At 39.0% G+C, this 16,894-nt stretch overlaps 1 protein-coding gene across 2 annotated transcripts in view; it reads left to right on the top strand.

The window, feature by feature from the left end:
- Nucleotides 1–16,894, top strand: part of RPS6KC1 (ribosomal protein S6 kinase C1) — a 93,618-nt gene that overhangs the window by 61,064 nt on the left and 15,660 nt on the right. The window contains exons 10-13 of one of the 2 annotated variants that reach the window (XM_054062381.1): nt 877–924; nt 2,484–2,616; nt 12,288–13,865; nt 14,137–14,226. In XM_054062381.1, the coding sequence (XP_053918356.1) occupies nt 877–924; nt 2,484–2,616; nt 12,288–13,865; nt 14,137–14,226 (1,849 nt within the window). The remainder of the gene's footprint in view (nt 1–876; nt 925–2,483; nt 2,617–12,287; nt 13,866–14,136; nt 14,227–16,894) is intronic. The other variant, XM_054062382.1, reaches the window with a different exon arrangement.

Genomic DNA, 16,894 nt, shown 5'->3' with positions numbered 1-16,894 from the left:
TAGTAAGAGGGAAGACATTATTTAGCACTCCTCTCGTTGCTGTGCTGTGTTTGAAGTGCTTTCAGTAGAGGTGAAGCACTCCTAACACAGATGCTCTTGGCAGTTGTAAGTATTCTCTCTGCAGCGAGCCCACTCTTTTCTGCCTAAATAAATCCCTTTTTTGTTTCTTTATTTTTTCCTTAATGCTAGTTTACAGTGGCACAAAGGGACTTCCTTACAGCCGCTTCTGTTGTGGCTCGTGATTGCTGCAAAGCAGAAATGACAGTGGAGGAAGGAGATAGCAGTGAATATACAGTTGGTAAACCAATTTTTTCTTGTCCTGGGCATGTGTGCGGCCATTCTTTAGTTTAGCTTCCCAGAAAGAAGCTATTTAGCCACCCTGCAAAAAAGCCTCTCTGGTAACCCACTGGTAGGCAACACGTTTGATGTGTAGAAAGTCTGATGCAGAAAAGTATTGCAGTAGGAAGGTGGGTTCAGTGAGAATTTAAATGAAGTGACATAGGAAGGTAATGCTATATGAGGGTTACTTTTTGTGCTTCGTTGTGTTGCTACTATTTTATTTCTTTAAATTGGGTTATTCTAGATTATCTTTGTAATTATACAGTATTATTTCTGTTACCAAGTTAGGATTCTTTTTTTTAAGTTAGCTGGAATCAGGTAACATTCTGTTAGTTCTCGAGAGATCTATATCCTCAATCACATTTCTTTCAAAAAAAAGACTTGTTATCAAATGTATGCTGCAGGGCTTCAATTTTTTTTTAATCGTTCACTTATATCACTTCCTTTGTAAGAATATTCAACATTAGATTTAAGAACCGTGCCATGTTAACGTAGTCCTGTGAATCTTAAATATTTCTGTGGATATTTTTTGCATAGGTTTTGCTTGTAATGGACACTAGAACACAGCAGACCTTTATACTGAAGGTGAGTAAAGTCTTTCATTACTTCTCTAAACATTTTGGCCTCCTATATTACACCACCACACAGAGATCAATTTGCATCTAGTGTACAGAGTTATCTCTGCGATATATAATGTTATGTTAATACAAATATTCCCATTAAGTGCACTGGAATTCTTTTTGTTGATATTCAGTTGCTTTCCCTTCCCTTCTCTGTAACGTCTCTTATCCTCAGATGTGATTGTTTACTCACTTGAGTAGCCACCAGTTATTGAAGCTAACACCTTAGCAGGTTCGGTAAAGAATCACAGTTTCAATGTGCTGCTTAAAACATCTGTAAAACCCTGGTGACTCAGGACACGTGCTGGCTGCTGCTGAAGGTGAAAATACTCCTTAGTCCAAGTACATCCACAACACTTTGTGTCTGATCTTCCCTTAGCTGAAGAAGATATTGGCCAGTTCTGGATGAATTAGATGACTGATCTTATTCAAAATTGTTTTCATATGTTTTACATCAATAGGCTGTGAAAATTGAGTTTAATGTTATTGATTTAACAAATTAATATTTTTTTCCCCTGTTACTCTTTTGTGTTTCAGAAAGTGCTCAGGTCAAGATCCCGATATCCTATGATGCTGAGAATTAGTTTAGTATGAGTATTGTTATTATGGCCATTATTTCAGACTCTCCTTGTTATGAATTCCACTGCTGATGGGAGGAAGGGCTGAAAAACTGTTACCAAACATGGAGTTCTAATTAGTTGTTAACGTTTTGTTACTTCGTTTCAGGTCTGGCTTGCAACTCTGCCTTAGCTTTGTGCATCTGGCCCTTGAAATTATTTGTCTTGAGTATGTCCAGGGTGCAGAAAACCTGTTTGTTCCTCAGGAAGGATTATTTGTGAATATTGTATATTAGAACCTCATTTTATCTACTGGCAGATAGGGTAACATTGAATTTCCCATTTAACTGCTTATGTTTATCAATATTGTAATAGGTCACACTATTGACATAATTTTTTTTCTCTCTTTCTCTCCCCTTTCTTTCTCCCTCCCACATCAATTTTTTCACTTCTGGCAACTTCATCTCTGTGCTACCTCCCAAAAATCATTACCTCTCAAGGAGACTAATCCTTTCGTTTCCTTTTTGCTGTGGTGGTTGTTATCTTTAGTAAAGTACAATGGAAATGTGAGGATTACCTGTGAGGCTAAGACATTCTTTTGTCTTTAGAACTCAAATTGAATTTTTTTAATAGTGTCTTTTGGTCACACACAAAAATAAAATTTTAAAAAAAGGTCACAGGGAAATAACTGAGTGTCATCCTGATGACTTAGTTTGAGAGAGATTCTAATAAAAACATTGACCCATGTAATTGATTTTAATGGCAGCTTTGTGCCATCTTCTGTTCTCTGGAAGTGCGCCAGATGCCATCAGCACAGCCTCGGGGGACTGAGGGGCATAGAGCAGCAGATGAGTGGTTTCTCTGAAGCCCAGAGTAACTCGGATAGATTAGTTTGGTTGATAAACACAGAGCACAGCAGGCTCCAAAGGCAACTGAGGGTACAACTGACCTTTTTGTTCTCTGTCAGGGTCTAAGGAAAAGTAGTGAGTACAGCAGGAGCAGAACGACCATCATCCCCCGCTGTGTGCCCAACATGGTGTGTCTGCACAAGTACATCATCTCCGAGGAGTCTGTCTTTCTCGTGTTACAGCATGCAGAAGGTTTGTCTCTTGTTTAAGTATATTGCTGAAAAGAGGTAAAGGTTTAAGTTTTAATCAATGGTACATTTCATTGTTAAATTAATCTTTTTTACATCTAATTAAAATATTTTTAGTGTGCCTAAGAGATGTCATGTAAGACACCCCATTCCCATCCTCCAGCCCTCCCTCTTTTTCCCCATCATTCTGCGGTGGATCTGATTTCTATTTCAGATGGCCTCAAATCCTGATGGGTTACTTGAATTGTAGCAATATTGAAAGCTTCCAACTGTTTATTTTCTACAGGAGAGTGAATGCTTTGACTGCAACTATCTGCAGTATTTACAGTCATCTCTGAGGTGTTTTTGGCTAGTAAAATCTTTTTAGCATCTTACAGTTAAAATGACAAGTATTTACACAAGAATTTAATAACTCTCTGCTAAAAAAACATGAACATTTGCTATTGGTTAATATTGCATAGTTATCTTTTGTTTAAGAAAATAGCTAGTGGCATCACACAGGAGTTCAAAGCAGAACTACAGAGTTGTGCCTTCAAACTATTTATAAAATTCCTGTTAAATGTACAGGGAACAGGTGGCATAAAATAATTACATTTTTGTTTTTTCGTCTAACACCTGGATTTAAATATTCCCTAAATGTAATTGCCCGTATTTGTGTAGAATGAGTTCAGAATATAAATTTTGAGATTGCTAATAGTTCTCTTTTTAGGAAATGTTACTAATTCAGTCAGAATGGATGATGTAAAGAAACTAAGCTAACCGATAGAGAAGATAATTTTATTACAGTGAATATTATCTTTTTATCCTAATAACTTAGATTTTGGCTTTTTCATGAACAGTTTGTCACATGAGGCCAGTTAACTTTAACTTTACGACATGAATAACTGTTTCTGAAATTTGTGACTTAGTTTTGCCATGAGCAGTGATGCTTGAAGAAAGGCCTCATAATACAGTTGCTGATGGTGATGTTGAGGGTTTACAGTGCTTCTCTGTACAATGCTACTTTTCTTTAAGTGTGTGTAATTCAGTAGAAAAACTTAGAGACTGTCACCTAACTGTAATCTCCACATAAGCTGGTACATTTTGCTTGGAAAAATAATATTTAAAAATATCCAAACCAAATCCCAACCCAAACAAAAACCAACCCTTGTCAGATACCAACTTCCTTTAAAGCTAATGTAATCAAAGGATTAGAGACAGCATAAAATAATCATTCAAAAAAACCCTTCCTAATATTTCTGCTGTTTCTGAAGACCTACAGATTTTCTCTTCCAAGAACAACATTCTTTCTCAAGACAGATGGAAAACTGGTTGAAGAAGTAGTGGTGTCTGGGGGGAGCAGTGGTTGCAGAATAGCAGAATTGTTTAGGTTGGAAAAAACCTTTAAGATCATTGAGTCCAAAAATTTTAAGGATGGCTTAATATGACCAGTTGACAAAGATAAAATCCTTGAAGTGATAATTTTATTGTGATAACAGAGAGAAAAATGGAGACATTGCATGATCAGAGCTCTGTCATTTAAGAATGGAAATCTCAGCTTAACATTTGGGATGGATGGGCATTGTCTTTACAAAGGAATTACTCTCTTGGTCATCTTTGGCATGGTCACAAATCCAGTGAAATGTGCTTGGCCTGAATGTCTTGCCAACATAGGCTGCAACGTTTTGAGTTGTGTAGGGTAAGGATTTTTAATTTACTAAGTGGCTTCTAAATCAGGTTTGCACAGCACACAGTCTTGTGCGGAACCTCATGTCATTTGTTTGATCTGCTGTCACTGGAGGTGGTGAGTCAGGCAGCAAATACATACTCAGAGGCAGCCATGGCTCATGTTGCCTTTCTCCCAGCTGTGGGTCAAAGCTGTGCAAGTAGAAGACGTGGGAGGAGAAGGATTATTTTGAGGTGGGATGGGGAGAGGAGGTGCTGATGAAATAGGAGTGCTTTCTACAGGGAGAGCTTTGAGAGTGTGGGAAGAACTGTGGAGCATTGAGGAGAGGATGAAGGACTGGCAGGTTATGCTTGGGAGGAGAGAGAGAGCTACAAGAAGCTTAAGGGATTTCAATGTGGGTGGGGGGTGTTGTTGGTAATTCATAATCAGTGAATTCATTTGACTTGGACACTTGTGGGTATAAGTTATAAACCGCATAGGGTTCCCCCTAATTTTCTGATAAAGTAGCAAGTAGGTTGGAAATGGATTCAGCTCTGTTCTTGTTTGCAAACCATTTGAAAAAGGTGATGTACTATAAGGACTTTTCCCCGATTTTCAGGGAATTAATAAGATTAATGTCTTTAACAATAGTCACCTGCTTTCATGAACTTACTCACTGGGCTTGGAACAGGCAAAGGGGGAGGAAAAGGAATGATCTATTCCGTTGTAAAAAGGGATAACTGGGGTGCAAAGTCATGACTAAGTTGTCTGAGAATGCGTACAAAACCCCCATATTGCAGCTGTAGGGCCTAATCCCAAATACATAACTAAGGTAATAATTTTTTGTTGCTTCTAGAACTTCATGACCTTTGCATAGAATCATAGAATGACTAGGTTGGAAGGGACCCACTGGATCATCGAGTCCAACCATTCCTAACAGTCCCTAAACCATAACCCCTCAGCACCTCATCCACCCATCCCTTGGACACCTTCAGGGAAGGTGTCTCAACCATCTCCCTGGGCAGCCTTTTCCAGTACCCAATGACCCTTTCCGTGAAAAACTTCTTCCTGATGTCCAGCCTGAACCTCCCGTGGCACAGCTTGAGGCAATTCCCCCTTGTCCTGTCCCCTGTCACTTGGGAGAAGAGGCCAGCACCCTCCTCCCCACAACCTCCTTTCAGGTAGTTGTAGAGAGCAATAAGGTCTCCCCTCAACCTCCTCTTCTCCAGGCTAAACAACTCCAGCTCTCTCAGCCGCTCCTCATAAGACTTGTTCTCCAGCCCCCTCACCAGCTTCGTTGCTCTTCTCTGGACACAATCCAGAGCCTCAACATCCTTCTTGTGGTGAGGGGCCCAGAACTGAACACAGTACTCAAGGTGCGGTCTCACCAGTGCCGAGTACAGAGGGAGAATAACCTCCCTGGACCTGCTGGTCACGCCGTTTCTGATACAAGCCAAGATGCCATTGGCCTTCTTGGCCACCTGGGCACACTGCTGGCTCATGTACAGTTGGCTGTCAATCAACACCCCCAGGTCCTTCTCCTCTAGGCATCTTTCTAGCCACTCTTCCCCTAGTCTGTAGTACTGCACAGGGCTGTTGTGCCCCAAGTGCAGGACCTGGCATTTGGCCTTGTTAAACCTCATGCCACTGGTCTCAGCCCAGCAGTCCAGCCTGTTCAGATCCCTTTGCAGAGCCTCCCTACCCTCCAGCAGATCCACACTTCCACCCAGCTTAGTGTCATCTGCAGACTTGCTAAGGGTGCACTATTCAATGCCTTCATCCAGGTCATTGATAAAGACATTGAACAGGGCTGGACCCAGTACCGAGCCATGGGGAACCCCAGAATGTCACTTGTCCTGTAAGACTAGTGCTGGAAAGTGATTCAAGAGGAAGGCTTAATTTTCAAGCCTTGGAATCTCGATAGATAAAGCTATATTAAAATTTTGTCTGTCTCAGAGCAAATAGAAATGGAGAAGTTACTTGTTTATTTTGGGAAAGGATAGAAATTTCTAGGACAATGCTTTTTATGTGATAGGTACTGACATTTTACTCTGTTAACTTCATGACTGCTCTTAACATTCGTACTCCAAGTAGTTCTGTTCCAGTAAGAAAGTAGGTACTGCCAGTCACATTTACAAATATATTACTTTGTGGTGATTTATTATGTTAGGTATGTTACCTGCACCGTTGGGAAATTCAAGAATAAAATATTAATTTAAGTGGGCAATGACTTCAATTATAGCAAATTCAGAGGAGGTTTTAGTGTTATACACAGACATATATTTGCTAACAGCTTGCTATTTCCTGTTTGTAGTTATTAGGTTTTGTATGAAATTCTGAAAACTTGACCCCTGATTCTTGCTCAAGATGAAGTCTTTTTTTTGGTGTAAATCATGAAACCATTGCCTGCTCAGAATTGGTGAGTAAAGTCTTGGGTTCTCCTACAGGCTTTTCTCATAGCCACAGTTGGAGGCTTCAAGGGTTTCTCAGAAGCACAAAAGTCCATAAAGTTATCTTGTAGCTTTGTTGGAAAGCACTTGGCAAGTTCTAGTGTGTTGGAGAGCCAATCTGATGTTAATAAGGCCTCACTTCTTCTTGGCAGTACTAAATCCAGAAATTTTAGAAACAGATGCTTCAAAAAGAGACTGGGGGGCTTCCATGGGACATCAAAGTTTAAGTGGCTGTTAGAAGCTGTCAAATCTCTTTAAGCACAAACAAGCTGGAGTTCTATCAATCTGGAGAGCACTCAAGAAACTTCATGCTGAAGTGGCTTGTTGCACGCAGGAGTTGATAGACAACAAGGCAGTAGCATTCTGGCTTGCAAAGCTGAAGATTTGTTGTTAGGAAAGGAGATAGTACTAGCTGTAAAGATTTGACAGTGATTGGAAAATGTAGGAAAGGTGATATGGTCCTTGGCAAGTGACATTTTCAGGAGGCTGCTTTGAAAAAACAGCTTTTGCTTAAAATGCATCAGGAAGTGGGAACTTTGCCTAAACTAGCAAACTTTGTAGCAGAGATTCACCACGGCAGTGGAAGCAGCCCTGTATATAAGGCTCTGGTGTTTGTAACTACTGTCATGTTAGAGATTACGTTGGAGATTAGCTTCCGATTCATGTGTACGCTGCAGCCCCACTGTGGCTGCCACAGGGATGCTGTGAAACACTATTATTGTTTTGTAGCAGTGCCTACACGCCTGGTTCTCTTTTGGCTTAAAAACTATACAATCATAGTTTTGTGTAGTCATTGTATATTAACATGGTGAAGTTCACCAGTAGCCATATCTTTACTGAAAAGAACAGTGAGTGTAAGAAAACCATTAGGCTATTATTTTTACAGTAAAGAATGATGAGGTGCATGACTTATGATTTGTACTCATAGCCATAAACAAATTCTTATGCCATGATGTAGAGAGTTTGGCCAGGTTGTGGAGAATAATTTAAGCAAATGTCTTTCAGTACTCTGTTTTTTTCTTCCCTATCCTATCACAATTATTTGGAAGCCTGGATTGCTCACTTTGAGATTGTTTGGGATTTCCTGAAAAGAGTGAGTGCTGCATTCTTAGCTGCATTCCAGTTCTTCAGAGTAAACCAATGGGCCAAGCTACCAAAAGCCATTGATTTGTTTTGGAATGTGTCTCCTTAGTCAGCCAGTCTTTCAGGTTGTGAAGCTGGAATGGTAAGTGTCTGAGCACTGGGTGAGGAAAAATCGAACAGGCCATGAATTTTTCTTGTTAGCTAAAACAAAAGCGTATTTAGGAGAATAAATTTACTGATTTGTTAGGTTTCATTTTATCCTATGATACATACTATGTAGTCTCTATGTCTTCTTCTCTTTGATGTTCCTGCGTCATGTGCTGTTAATAACAAAAACCTGCAGAAAAGTTTGAAAGAATATAAAAAAAAATATGGAACTAAAAAGATTCCTAGCCAGCTTAATCACTTGGTCACTTTATGCTGAAATTTCCTATTGATTATTTTTGGACACCACCTTTTTGTATTCTGCCTCTTGAAGCAGAAGTATAACCTCCAATGTGGTTAAGTAAGGCGATTCTAATAAGTAATTTTACACTGAATGTAGACGTTGGTGATTTTCATGGGCTAATAAAACCAGAAAGAGTGAGATGGACTGATTGTAGTCAATGTGTGGCAGAAGAAAATCATCTTAATAATTAGATATGTTAATAAGGTACTTCTGAAATTGTATTAAACACTAATAAACTTTAACTTAAAATGGTAGCCTTTATAGTTATTTAGTATGTTAGACTATTTGACAGTGACTGAAGCTCACTTGTTTGGATTGATTTCTGTAATTTTAGTTTTTATAGATTCCTGATACTATATTAGCATGGCTTGCTAATGGGTTTTCTTGATCTTGCACAACACATGGGGAGAGGGGGGAAGATTATTAATATGTCATTCATAAAGGCATAATTATATACCCAGAAACAAATATCACTCTTGTTTGACCCTGGATTGGACATTTTCAGAACAGAATAAAATTGTTGTTTTTCACTATAGAACACAATTATTGAATAGCATTTATTTACGTATTTCCACTTGACCAAGAGGCCAGTCTTGAAATATTTGTTCGTAAACAGATTTGGACATAAATATTTTTTTATGTAGTTACTTGCATTTAACTCTAAATTGGAGTGTCAGTAAATAGTCATCTCCAATGTGACTTCTAAGTCCAAGTGATTGTTAATGAGCAACTTCTTTATTAAAAGGTAAGATAGTAACACCTTTACTAGTAGAAGTCATTGTTGCAGTTCTGTTTTCACAGGTGAACAGTGGTGAATTCCTGAATTCTGTGAGGGGAAAGAGATATTTTTTTGTCTTTTGCAAATTTTAGGTTTGCTGAAAGCATTTGAAATTAAACATTTTAAAAAATGTAGTCTGAACCTCTTGACTCTTGCAGTGCTTTTTCTGTAGGGTTTTGAAGGATTGATCTCAACACATCTGTTTTCCTTCCTTAATCCATCTTGTGCCTCCTCCTTTCTTAAGCTGCTCTAAGACTTTGAGTAGAGGCCAAAATCTAGCGGAGGCTCCGTGAAATCTTGCATGAAGTGAGGTGGAGCGAGCAGAAGACAGGAGTTATCCTGAGACATCTTGACCTGTCAGTGTGTGAAAAGCAAAATTGTGTGAGGATAATTCTTGCACTTTTCATACTGCCGGGAAGCCCATCCCCTTTCTACCTTAATACAGGGCTGTGAAGCATTTAGGTCAGTGAGAGCCCTTCAGGTGTCACGAGTAAGAGTACACTTGGTATCCGGTAGTGACAACTGTGGTAGTAGACCACAGAAATAAGGCTTTGAGCTTTCTGTATCCCTGATTCCAAAGCTTAACACAGGCCTCCATTAGAAAGACCATTTCTTACTTCTTGCATCTAATGGTGCTAATATTTGCATTAAAGCTGTGCCTGGAGGCTGAGGTGCTGTTGTACCAGGCACTGGCCCGAGCTACAGAAAAGTAATGTGGGTTTTCAGGGGCTGTGTTCTGTCCATACTCTTTGGAACCTGAGATTTGTGTTTTTGTAAGGAATTTTTGAAGCACAAATAATAAACACTAGTAATATGAAGACAGAAATATTTAGCATTTGCTTGTAGTAATTAATGTAATGGTGGTGGGGTGGGGAGACTTTATCTTTTATTAAATGCAGCAGTGGCTTGGTTGTCAAATGAGGTTGTATTGTTTGGTATAAAATAACCCTGAATAATTCCATGCCTAGTTAATAAACTGTGGAAAGTTATTTTGCGAGCACTATTTACTTAAAGTAATTTAATTGAAATTTGTAAGCTTAGCAATTGCTATAAAAATATTGTTCCGTCAGAATCTTGGGGTAAAATGAAACTTTTGTCTTTCTGCTTTTGTCATGGATGAAAGTGTGGAAAAGAGGAGGTGGTCTTTCACACATCTATAAATATATGTATGTTCTCACTCTCTCATTCTCTTTTCTGTTCTTTTCCCTCTCTGCCATTCCATAGGAAAAGCATGAATAAGTGTAAAAATGTAGTATTAGAAAAAGAATTATTGGTGATTATGGGATGAACAACTTTTATTTTTAGAAAATAAAACCAGTAATTCTGAAGTCCTATGCAAGCTGCAGGGCTCAGAAGGCATGGCAGTGCCCTGACTCTAATATGTCTTATTTAAGGCAAGTGGCTTCATCTAAGATTTTGCATGGACTCCCTGCTTCTCACAGAGGTAAGATCCTGCTTGTCAAACGCTCGTCAGGGCCCTTGGTCTTACCCTTGCAGGGTGCTTATGTCCAGGCAAGCTCATAGTCAGTAGCTGCCCAGGGAGGCAACCTGCTCTGCTGGGCTGAGGGCTGTGGCTGCTGCTGCTGCTCTCGTGGGACTGATCGATGAGCCAGGTCGTGCTACTGTAGCATGGCACGCTTTTAGGTATTTGGAGTGCATCCTTGGGTAAGTATTTAAAGTGCTTATGCAATACAGTGGTCGATATAACAGTTCTTGTTCCCTTCTCTATGAGCATTCTTTCCATTTGCTCCTGTTTGATTACCTGGCATCCTTTCTCATCGTCTTCTAGAAGGTGGCAAGGGTCATTCTGACCTACTAAAGTCAGTTTGTATCTTATGACAGAAACCATGTGGATTAATGGATCTAAGTTGTCATTTTTACCATTGGACTCAAGCTATTCCCTCTTAATATTTCTGATATACTTAGTTTCACCGCAACCAATGAGACTTTTTTTCTTCCTCTTAAAAACAAGTCTTGTCTTAGCCAGGGGGATGGAGGGCAAGAAAACCCCACATTATATTATTCAAAATTCATTTTCTAAGTATAAAGGGTTTTCTGCCTTTGATAAGTTATTTTTGAAATACCTGAAATATAGAAAACCTGTTCCTAGGCAGTGAAAAATACTTTCTTCTTTTATTGTACTTGCTAAAGGAATTTTGCTTGATATGGAGAGTGTTTAAAAATAACCATTGAAGACTGTATTTGGGAAAAATATAAAACTCTGTTTTAGCCGAATAAGTTAAAATAAAAAGAGAGAGAAAACTGAAAAAAAAAAACAATGAAAACTTTGCAGATGCCCAGTGGGCTGGATACTTATTTTTCCCTTCTACAAAGAATTTGTTAGATCTCCTGCATTTTCCAGAATTTCTACGCAGTCTTTTAAACTGACATGTCTCGACTTTGGATTTTCCCATAAGTTATCAAAGGTGGCCTTCTAGTGTTAAGCCGAATTCTATGGCGTGTGCAAGAGTTGCAGTAATTTCTTGTTTGTTTTGTGCAAATTATGTTTTGTAGTCTGTAAGGTTTTTTTTTTTGTATATACGATGTTTGGAAACATAGTCCTATCTTGTATTTTTTAAATGTAACTATTACTTTTGGAGCTGTAACTTTCTTGGAGCCTTTGATGTAAGGGAACTGGTTTGTCAGTGTAACTTAGAGTACTGATGAATCCTTGTGTAAAGCAGCAAGGCGTAAAAACTTTTTTTGAGTTAAAGGGAGAAAAAGATCCATATTTAACTAAACACGCACTTCTTCAAAGAGAGAAACAGATCCTTAAAATATCCTTCTAGTATAAGGTAATTCCCTTCCCCTTACTGGAATTGCTAATTAGTTTTTAATCCATCTCCCCTAATGTTGCTCAGGAGCTTGGAGCTGTGATACTGAAGTATTTAGTACAGGCAGAACTGGTGATGGGCACTAAACCATTTGATCTTCCTTAGTTTTTGCTTTCTTTTGAGACAGCAGATGGAGAGTAGTCACCACTGTGCAACTTGAGACAGACTCTGAAATGAGACTTTACTGAAGTTTAAAAAAAAAAAAAAAGATTAATATGAGATGCAGCTCTTTAAATATTTATGTATTAATACAAATCTGCATGAAAAGCAAGTTGTGGTCCCTGTAATTATTTCCTCCTGAGGTAGCGGATCCAACTTGCTCTGTGGGCGTAAGAACACAGCACATTGTGTCAATGAAGCGTATTTTCTTCTTTCATAATGAAACTGTTTCTTTTTTGAGAGACATTAAGAGATTTCCCCCCCTTCTTTTCTTGCAGGAGGAAAACTGTGGTCTTACGTCAGTAAGTTCTTAAACAGGAGTCCTGAAGAGAGTTTTGAAATTCCTGAACCCAGAACATGCAGTTCGACTAAAATTTACCTGGAGCAGCCAACACCTAGTCCTAAAGAAACTGGGAGCAGCACTGATTCCAGAGAAAGTTACGGGGAGAGCATGCTGAAGGTGATCCCACTGAAGAGCAGCCTGACGCCGAGCTCTCAAGATGACAGCAGCAATCAGGAAGATGGCCAAGAGAGTTCACAGTGGATGGACTCAGGATCCAGTTCAGAAGAAGAGTGCACTACTAGTTATTTAACATTATGCAATGAATATGGGCAGGAAAAAATTGATCCTGGCTCTCTAAATGAGGAACCAGTGGTTAAATTGGAGAGTGAAGGTCTAAATACCAAACAGAGAAGTTGCTTACAGAAATGCAGTGTAGTTGGAAGCGATAGCTTCACCTCTCAGGTTGCATCTCAGGAACGACAGCTTTTCATTGATGATGTTGAGTTGGAAATGGGTAGTCCTACTAGGATACTGGACTCCTTAACTAAATCAAAGAATAGCCCTATGGAACTCTTCAGGATAGACAGCAAAGATAGCGCTAGTGAGCTCCTGGGGCTTGATTTTGGAGAAAAGCTATATAACCTGAAATCAGAGCCTTTGAAGCCATTGTTTTCTGTCCCAAATCATGACAGAAGCTTGGATGCTCTAGAGAGCAAAATGGATGTGAGAGCTCACGACACTGTAAGCCGGGGTTCCAATGACTCTGTGCCAGTTATCTCCTTTAAGGATGCCGCTCTTGATGATGTAAATAGCATTGATGAAGGAAGGCCTGATCTCTTAATAAACTTACCTGGTATGTCTGATGAGACAGAAGAGGCAGTGTTGTCAAAGCAAACAAAGTTTACAAAAACTGATAGGAACATGTTGGAAGTAAAGTTATTAGAAACACCTGATGTCTTGCAATTAAATAATTCTTCAGAGCCATGCGAAGCATTTGATCAAGAGCCAAATCATGTGGCACCAGAAGTGGGTGATCTTTCCCACGCAGAAGCAAGTGGGCAAAGTTGTGTCACTCAGGGAGGTCTTGGGACTCTCTTTACATCTGACCAAGAGGTAGGTAGTTTAGAAGACGGGGCTCTGTTTCAAGGGCTTGAAGCCTGCACCTTAAATGTGACAAGCAAGGAAGAAAGTTCATTTGGTTCCAACCAGCTCTCAGGTGCTCGAGATGTTAGCTTGGATGGAGACATGTTAAGAAATGAAGCAGTGTTGCTGTTTTCCGATCAAACCGAAGACTTTATGAAAGAGGAAACAAGTTTGGCTTTGTTACCAGCAGCTGAAAGTAAAACGACAGCACCAAAAAGGGAAGACAAAATAGCAGTAGCAGGAGAGAAGGAAATACATCAAATTTTTCAGGACCTCGACGAAAGATTAGCGATAACCTCCAGGTTTTATATCCCAGAGGATTGCATTCAAAGATGGGCAGCTGAAATGGTTGTAGCCCTTGATGCTTTACATAGAGAAGGAATTGTGTGCCGCGATTTGAACCCAAACAACATCTTATTGAATGATAGAGGTCAGGAACTTTTGCAAATGCATTTCTTTTTATTCGCTGTTGCTTCCAATTAACTGAGTAGGCGTTTTATCTTGTAATTAGTATCTTCATTTCCTGTCTAGAGCTTCATTATCAGTGCAGCAAATTCACCCCCAGTAATAGCTTCTAGTACTTAATGATGCCATTATTCTTAATGATACTGTTTTTAGCTACAAAAGGAGTAATTACAGTTCACTTCTGCAGAAAATGGAAGGGAAAAATGTTTTGATTTCTCCTGTCGTTTTGTTTTTAGGACACATTCAGCTAACGTATTTTAGCAGGTGGAGGGAGGTTGAAGATTCCTGTGACAACGATGCCATAGAGAGAATGTACTGTGCCCCAGGTTAGAACAATCACCTACAATGTTTCACTTGGAAAGCGGATTAGCAGTTTTCATTTTCTCACAGAGCCTTTATAGCAAAGAGCTTGAGATCATGCAATATCTGAATTTTCTTTGCTTTTTCCTGAATGTCTTAAAAAGCTAGAGGGCTCATAACTGCGTTATTGTTGAACTGTGGTGGTGTTTGTTACATCATTTCCATAAAGTGTAATTGTACTGAACATCTTGTTTAAGCAAATTTAAGGAACGTTTTGTTCTCTTGTAGTTATCTGCTATGTTGAGTACATCCTGATAACTAAAAAGAGCAAATAATGGAAAAGGCAGATTGAAAAGATGACTTTAAGACCCTTAAAAATACAAAAACTTGTACATGCAAAGAATATGGGAGGGGAGCGGGGAAGGAAACATAGGAGTTTGAAAAATACAACCCTAATAGGCTCAGAGTTGCTTCTGACATTTTTGATGAGCTACAGTGGGCTTTGAAATAGTTTAGAGTGCTCTTTTCTTAGAACTGCTTTCATCAATCATAACGGTGATAAAATCAATATCTCTTGGGTCTTTATAGCAAGGATGACACTTGAAACCGAGTCCTCCCTCTTTTAAGAATTTATTTTCTGCTAATACAGTGGTCAAATGGTAGTGACAGATGAAAATCAGGTGTTTTACTTATAACTTCATATTTAAAAAAATTCATAGCTAACTTTAAACCCCTTACATTTAGAGTTGAAATGACTAGTGGGAGGCTATTCAGATTTTGTGTTTTTCCTTTCTATTCTGATTTTGAAATGCCAGCATACCCTTTCTGCTGAGTGCATGGTCTAGGTGGGCTTTTCAACTCAGCACGCAGGTAGTCCTCAAGCTCGGAGTCTCCAAATGTGCTCAGAAAAAATTAGATAAGAGTTATCAGCAATGGAAGTTCTGAACTTAGTTTGACATCAGATATTTATTCTCTGACTTACTTCTGCAACTGAAATACAGTAAGAAACTGCCCTCTGTGAATAAAGGTGGTGAGATCTCAACAAAAATTTGAATGCCAGCCTTTTGAGATAAATAGTAAATAAAATCTTCTATCCAGGTGCAAGTGAAGAGGGCAAGTGTTACAAAAAATAATTCTTTTGACCTACCAAAGCAAACCCAACACTGGGGAATTGGGGAAAATTTGGGGAATTTTGGGGAATCCTGGCAGTTATTGTCATTGTTAAATAGAAATGTGTCCTGGTTGCCAACGTAGATGACGTCCAGTTAGAAAGAGGTGTTTTCCTGCCTCCCTAACCCAGCCTCATAGAAAGCAGTCCGTAGTTGAGTAGTAGCAAAGATGGAAGTGCAGCTTTTTTCCACCCTGTCATCATTAATGAGCTGTGAAAGTCAAAGCTTAATTTTTCTGTATTTTAATGAGGATCCAAAGAGAGGCTTTTTTGCCCCCTAAGCCCCAACCAGCCAACTCCTGCAGTAATTAAGTGTTTAGGGAGCAGTTGAAATAATATTTAGAAGTCCCCAAATGCAAGAATAAAGTTTTCTGCACCATCGTTATTTCCACCTCACAGCACAGGTGTGGTATCCATTCATGCTTTTCTTGGTTAAGTTGCCCTCTCGGCTTTGCCCTCTCTGCCCTACCCCAAGCTGCAGCTTACTTTGTGTGTCTGTAACTGGTGAGGTGCAAGATGAATATTTGCAAATGCAAATATGAGATATGTGCAAGATGGCTGAATTGATACCGCTCTGTGATTCTTACCTTTCATGTTTCTTGATTGTAATGTTATCTGCCCAAAGCATACTCTTATTGTAGTGTATTCTTTTTTTCACACTAATTCTTGCATAGGAGCATAATACTTGGTATAACTTAGCAGTACAAAATGTATTTTGGAGCTAAGTGCCATTCTATCCTGACTGATGATATAATACTGTTACCTTCAATAATAGTGTCTAGCTGAGTCCAAAGCAGCTTTCTTAGGGCTACTGCCACGGGTAAATCTTCCTCTAGAATTTTGATCAATATTAAAAAAAATAGTCACGTTAGTGAGCTTTCTTTAGGCTCTGATGGTGCAGGAAAATAAACCTTATTTGAATGATTATTTTTCATTTTGAAGAGTGTACCATGTCCCTGGAACCCATGTCTCTCCTTTATCATGATAGCATTGCTCCTCAAGGTGATTCTTGGAATAAGGATTTTGAAATTATACTTGAGCTTCAGTTCAGTACGCTAAGAGAAACTGGCAAGTTTGGACTTTTCTATTCTTTTTAATTTGCCTTTTAAAACTGATGATAACTGTTTTTCACAGCTTACTTTTTTCTTTTTTTCCTGCTGAAGGAAGGGTTGTGTAGAGATGAGCAAGTGATCTTCAGAAAATTTAATCAAGTCTTAACGATTTCTTATTATACTAAAACATAGTGATTGCGTGAAGTGGCTCAAAGTGAGTCTTTATCTTGTTTTGAAATTTCCCAGTGTTTCCAGTATTGTGTGCTGTCTTGCTTTATCCTTGGATATTCTCCTTTTTTTCTCTCTGAACTGAAGGATGCAGTGAAACTTGGCTGTAAAATTTTCTCTCCATGTGCATAGCTCTGTGAGAGTTGAGGATAGAATATGATATGGATATGCTATCTTACATGTTACATGATTGCAACGTTTTGTTATTTAAAAGTATGCAAGAAAAGGAGGGTGTCTTTATCAAAA

This window comes from Cuculus canorus, chromosome 3 (genome assembly GCF_017976375.1).
Source record: "Cuculus canorus isolate bCucCan1 chromosome 3, bCucCan1.pri, whole genome shotgun sequence".
NCBI classification, from domain to species: domain Eukaryota; kingdom Metazoa; phylum Chordata; class Aves; order Cuculiformes; family Cuculidae; genus Cuculus; species Cuculus canorus.
Note: the sequence above shows the minus strand (reverse complement) of the source record. Positions and strands in the feature narration are given on the sequence as shown.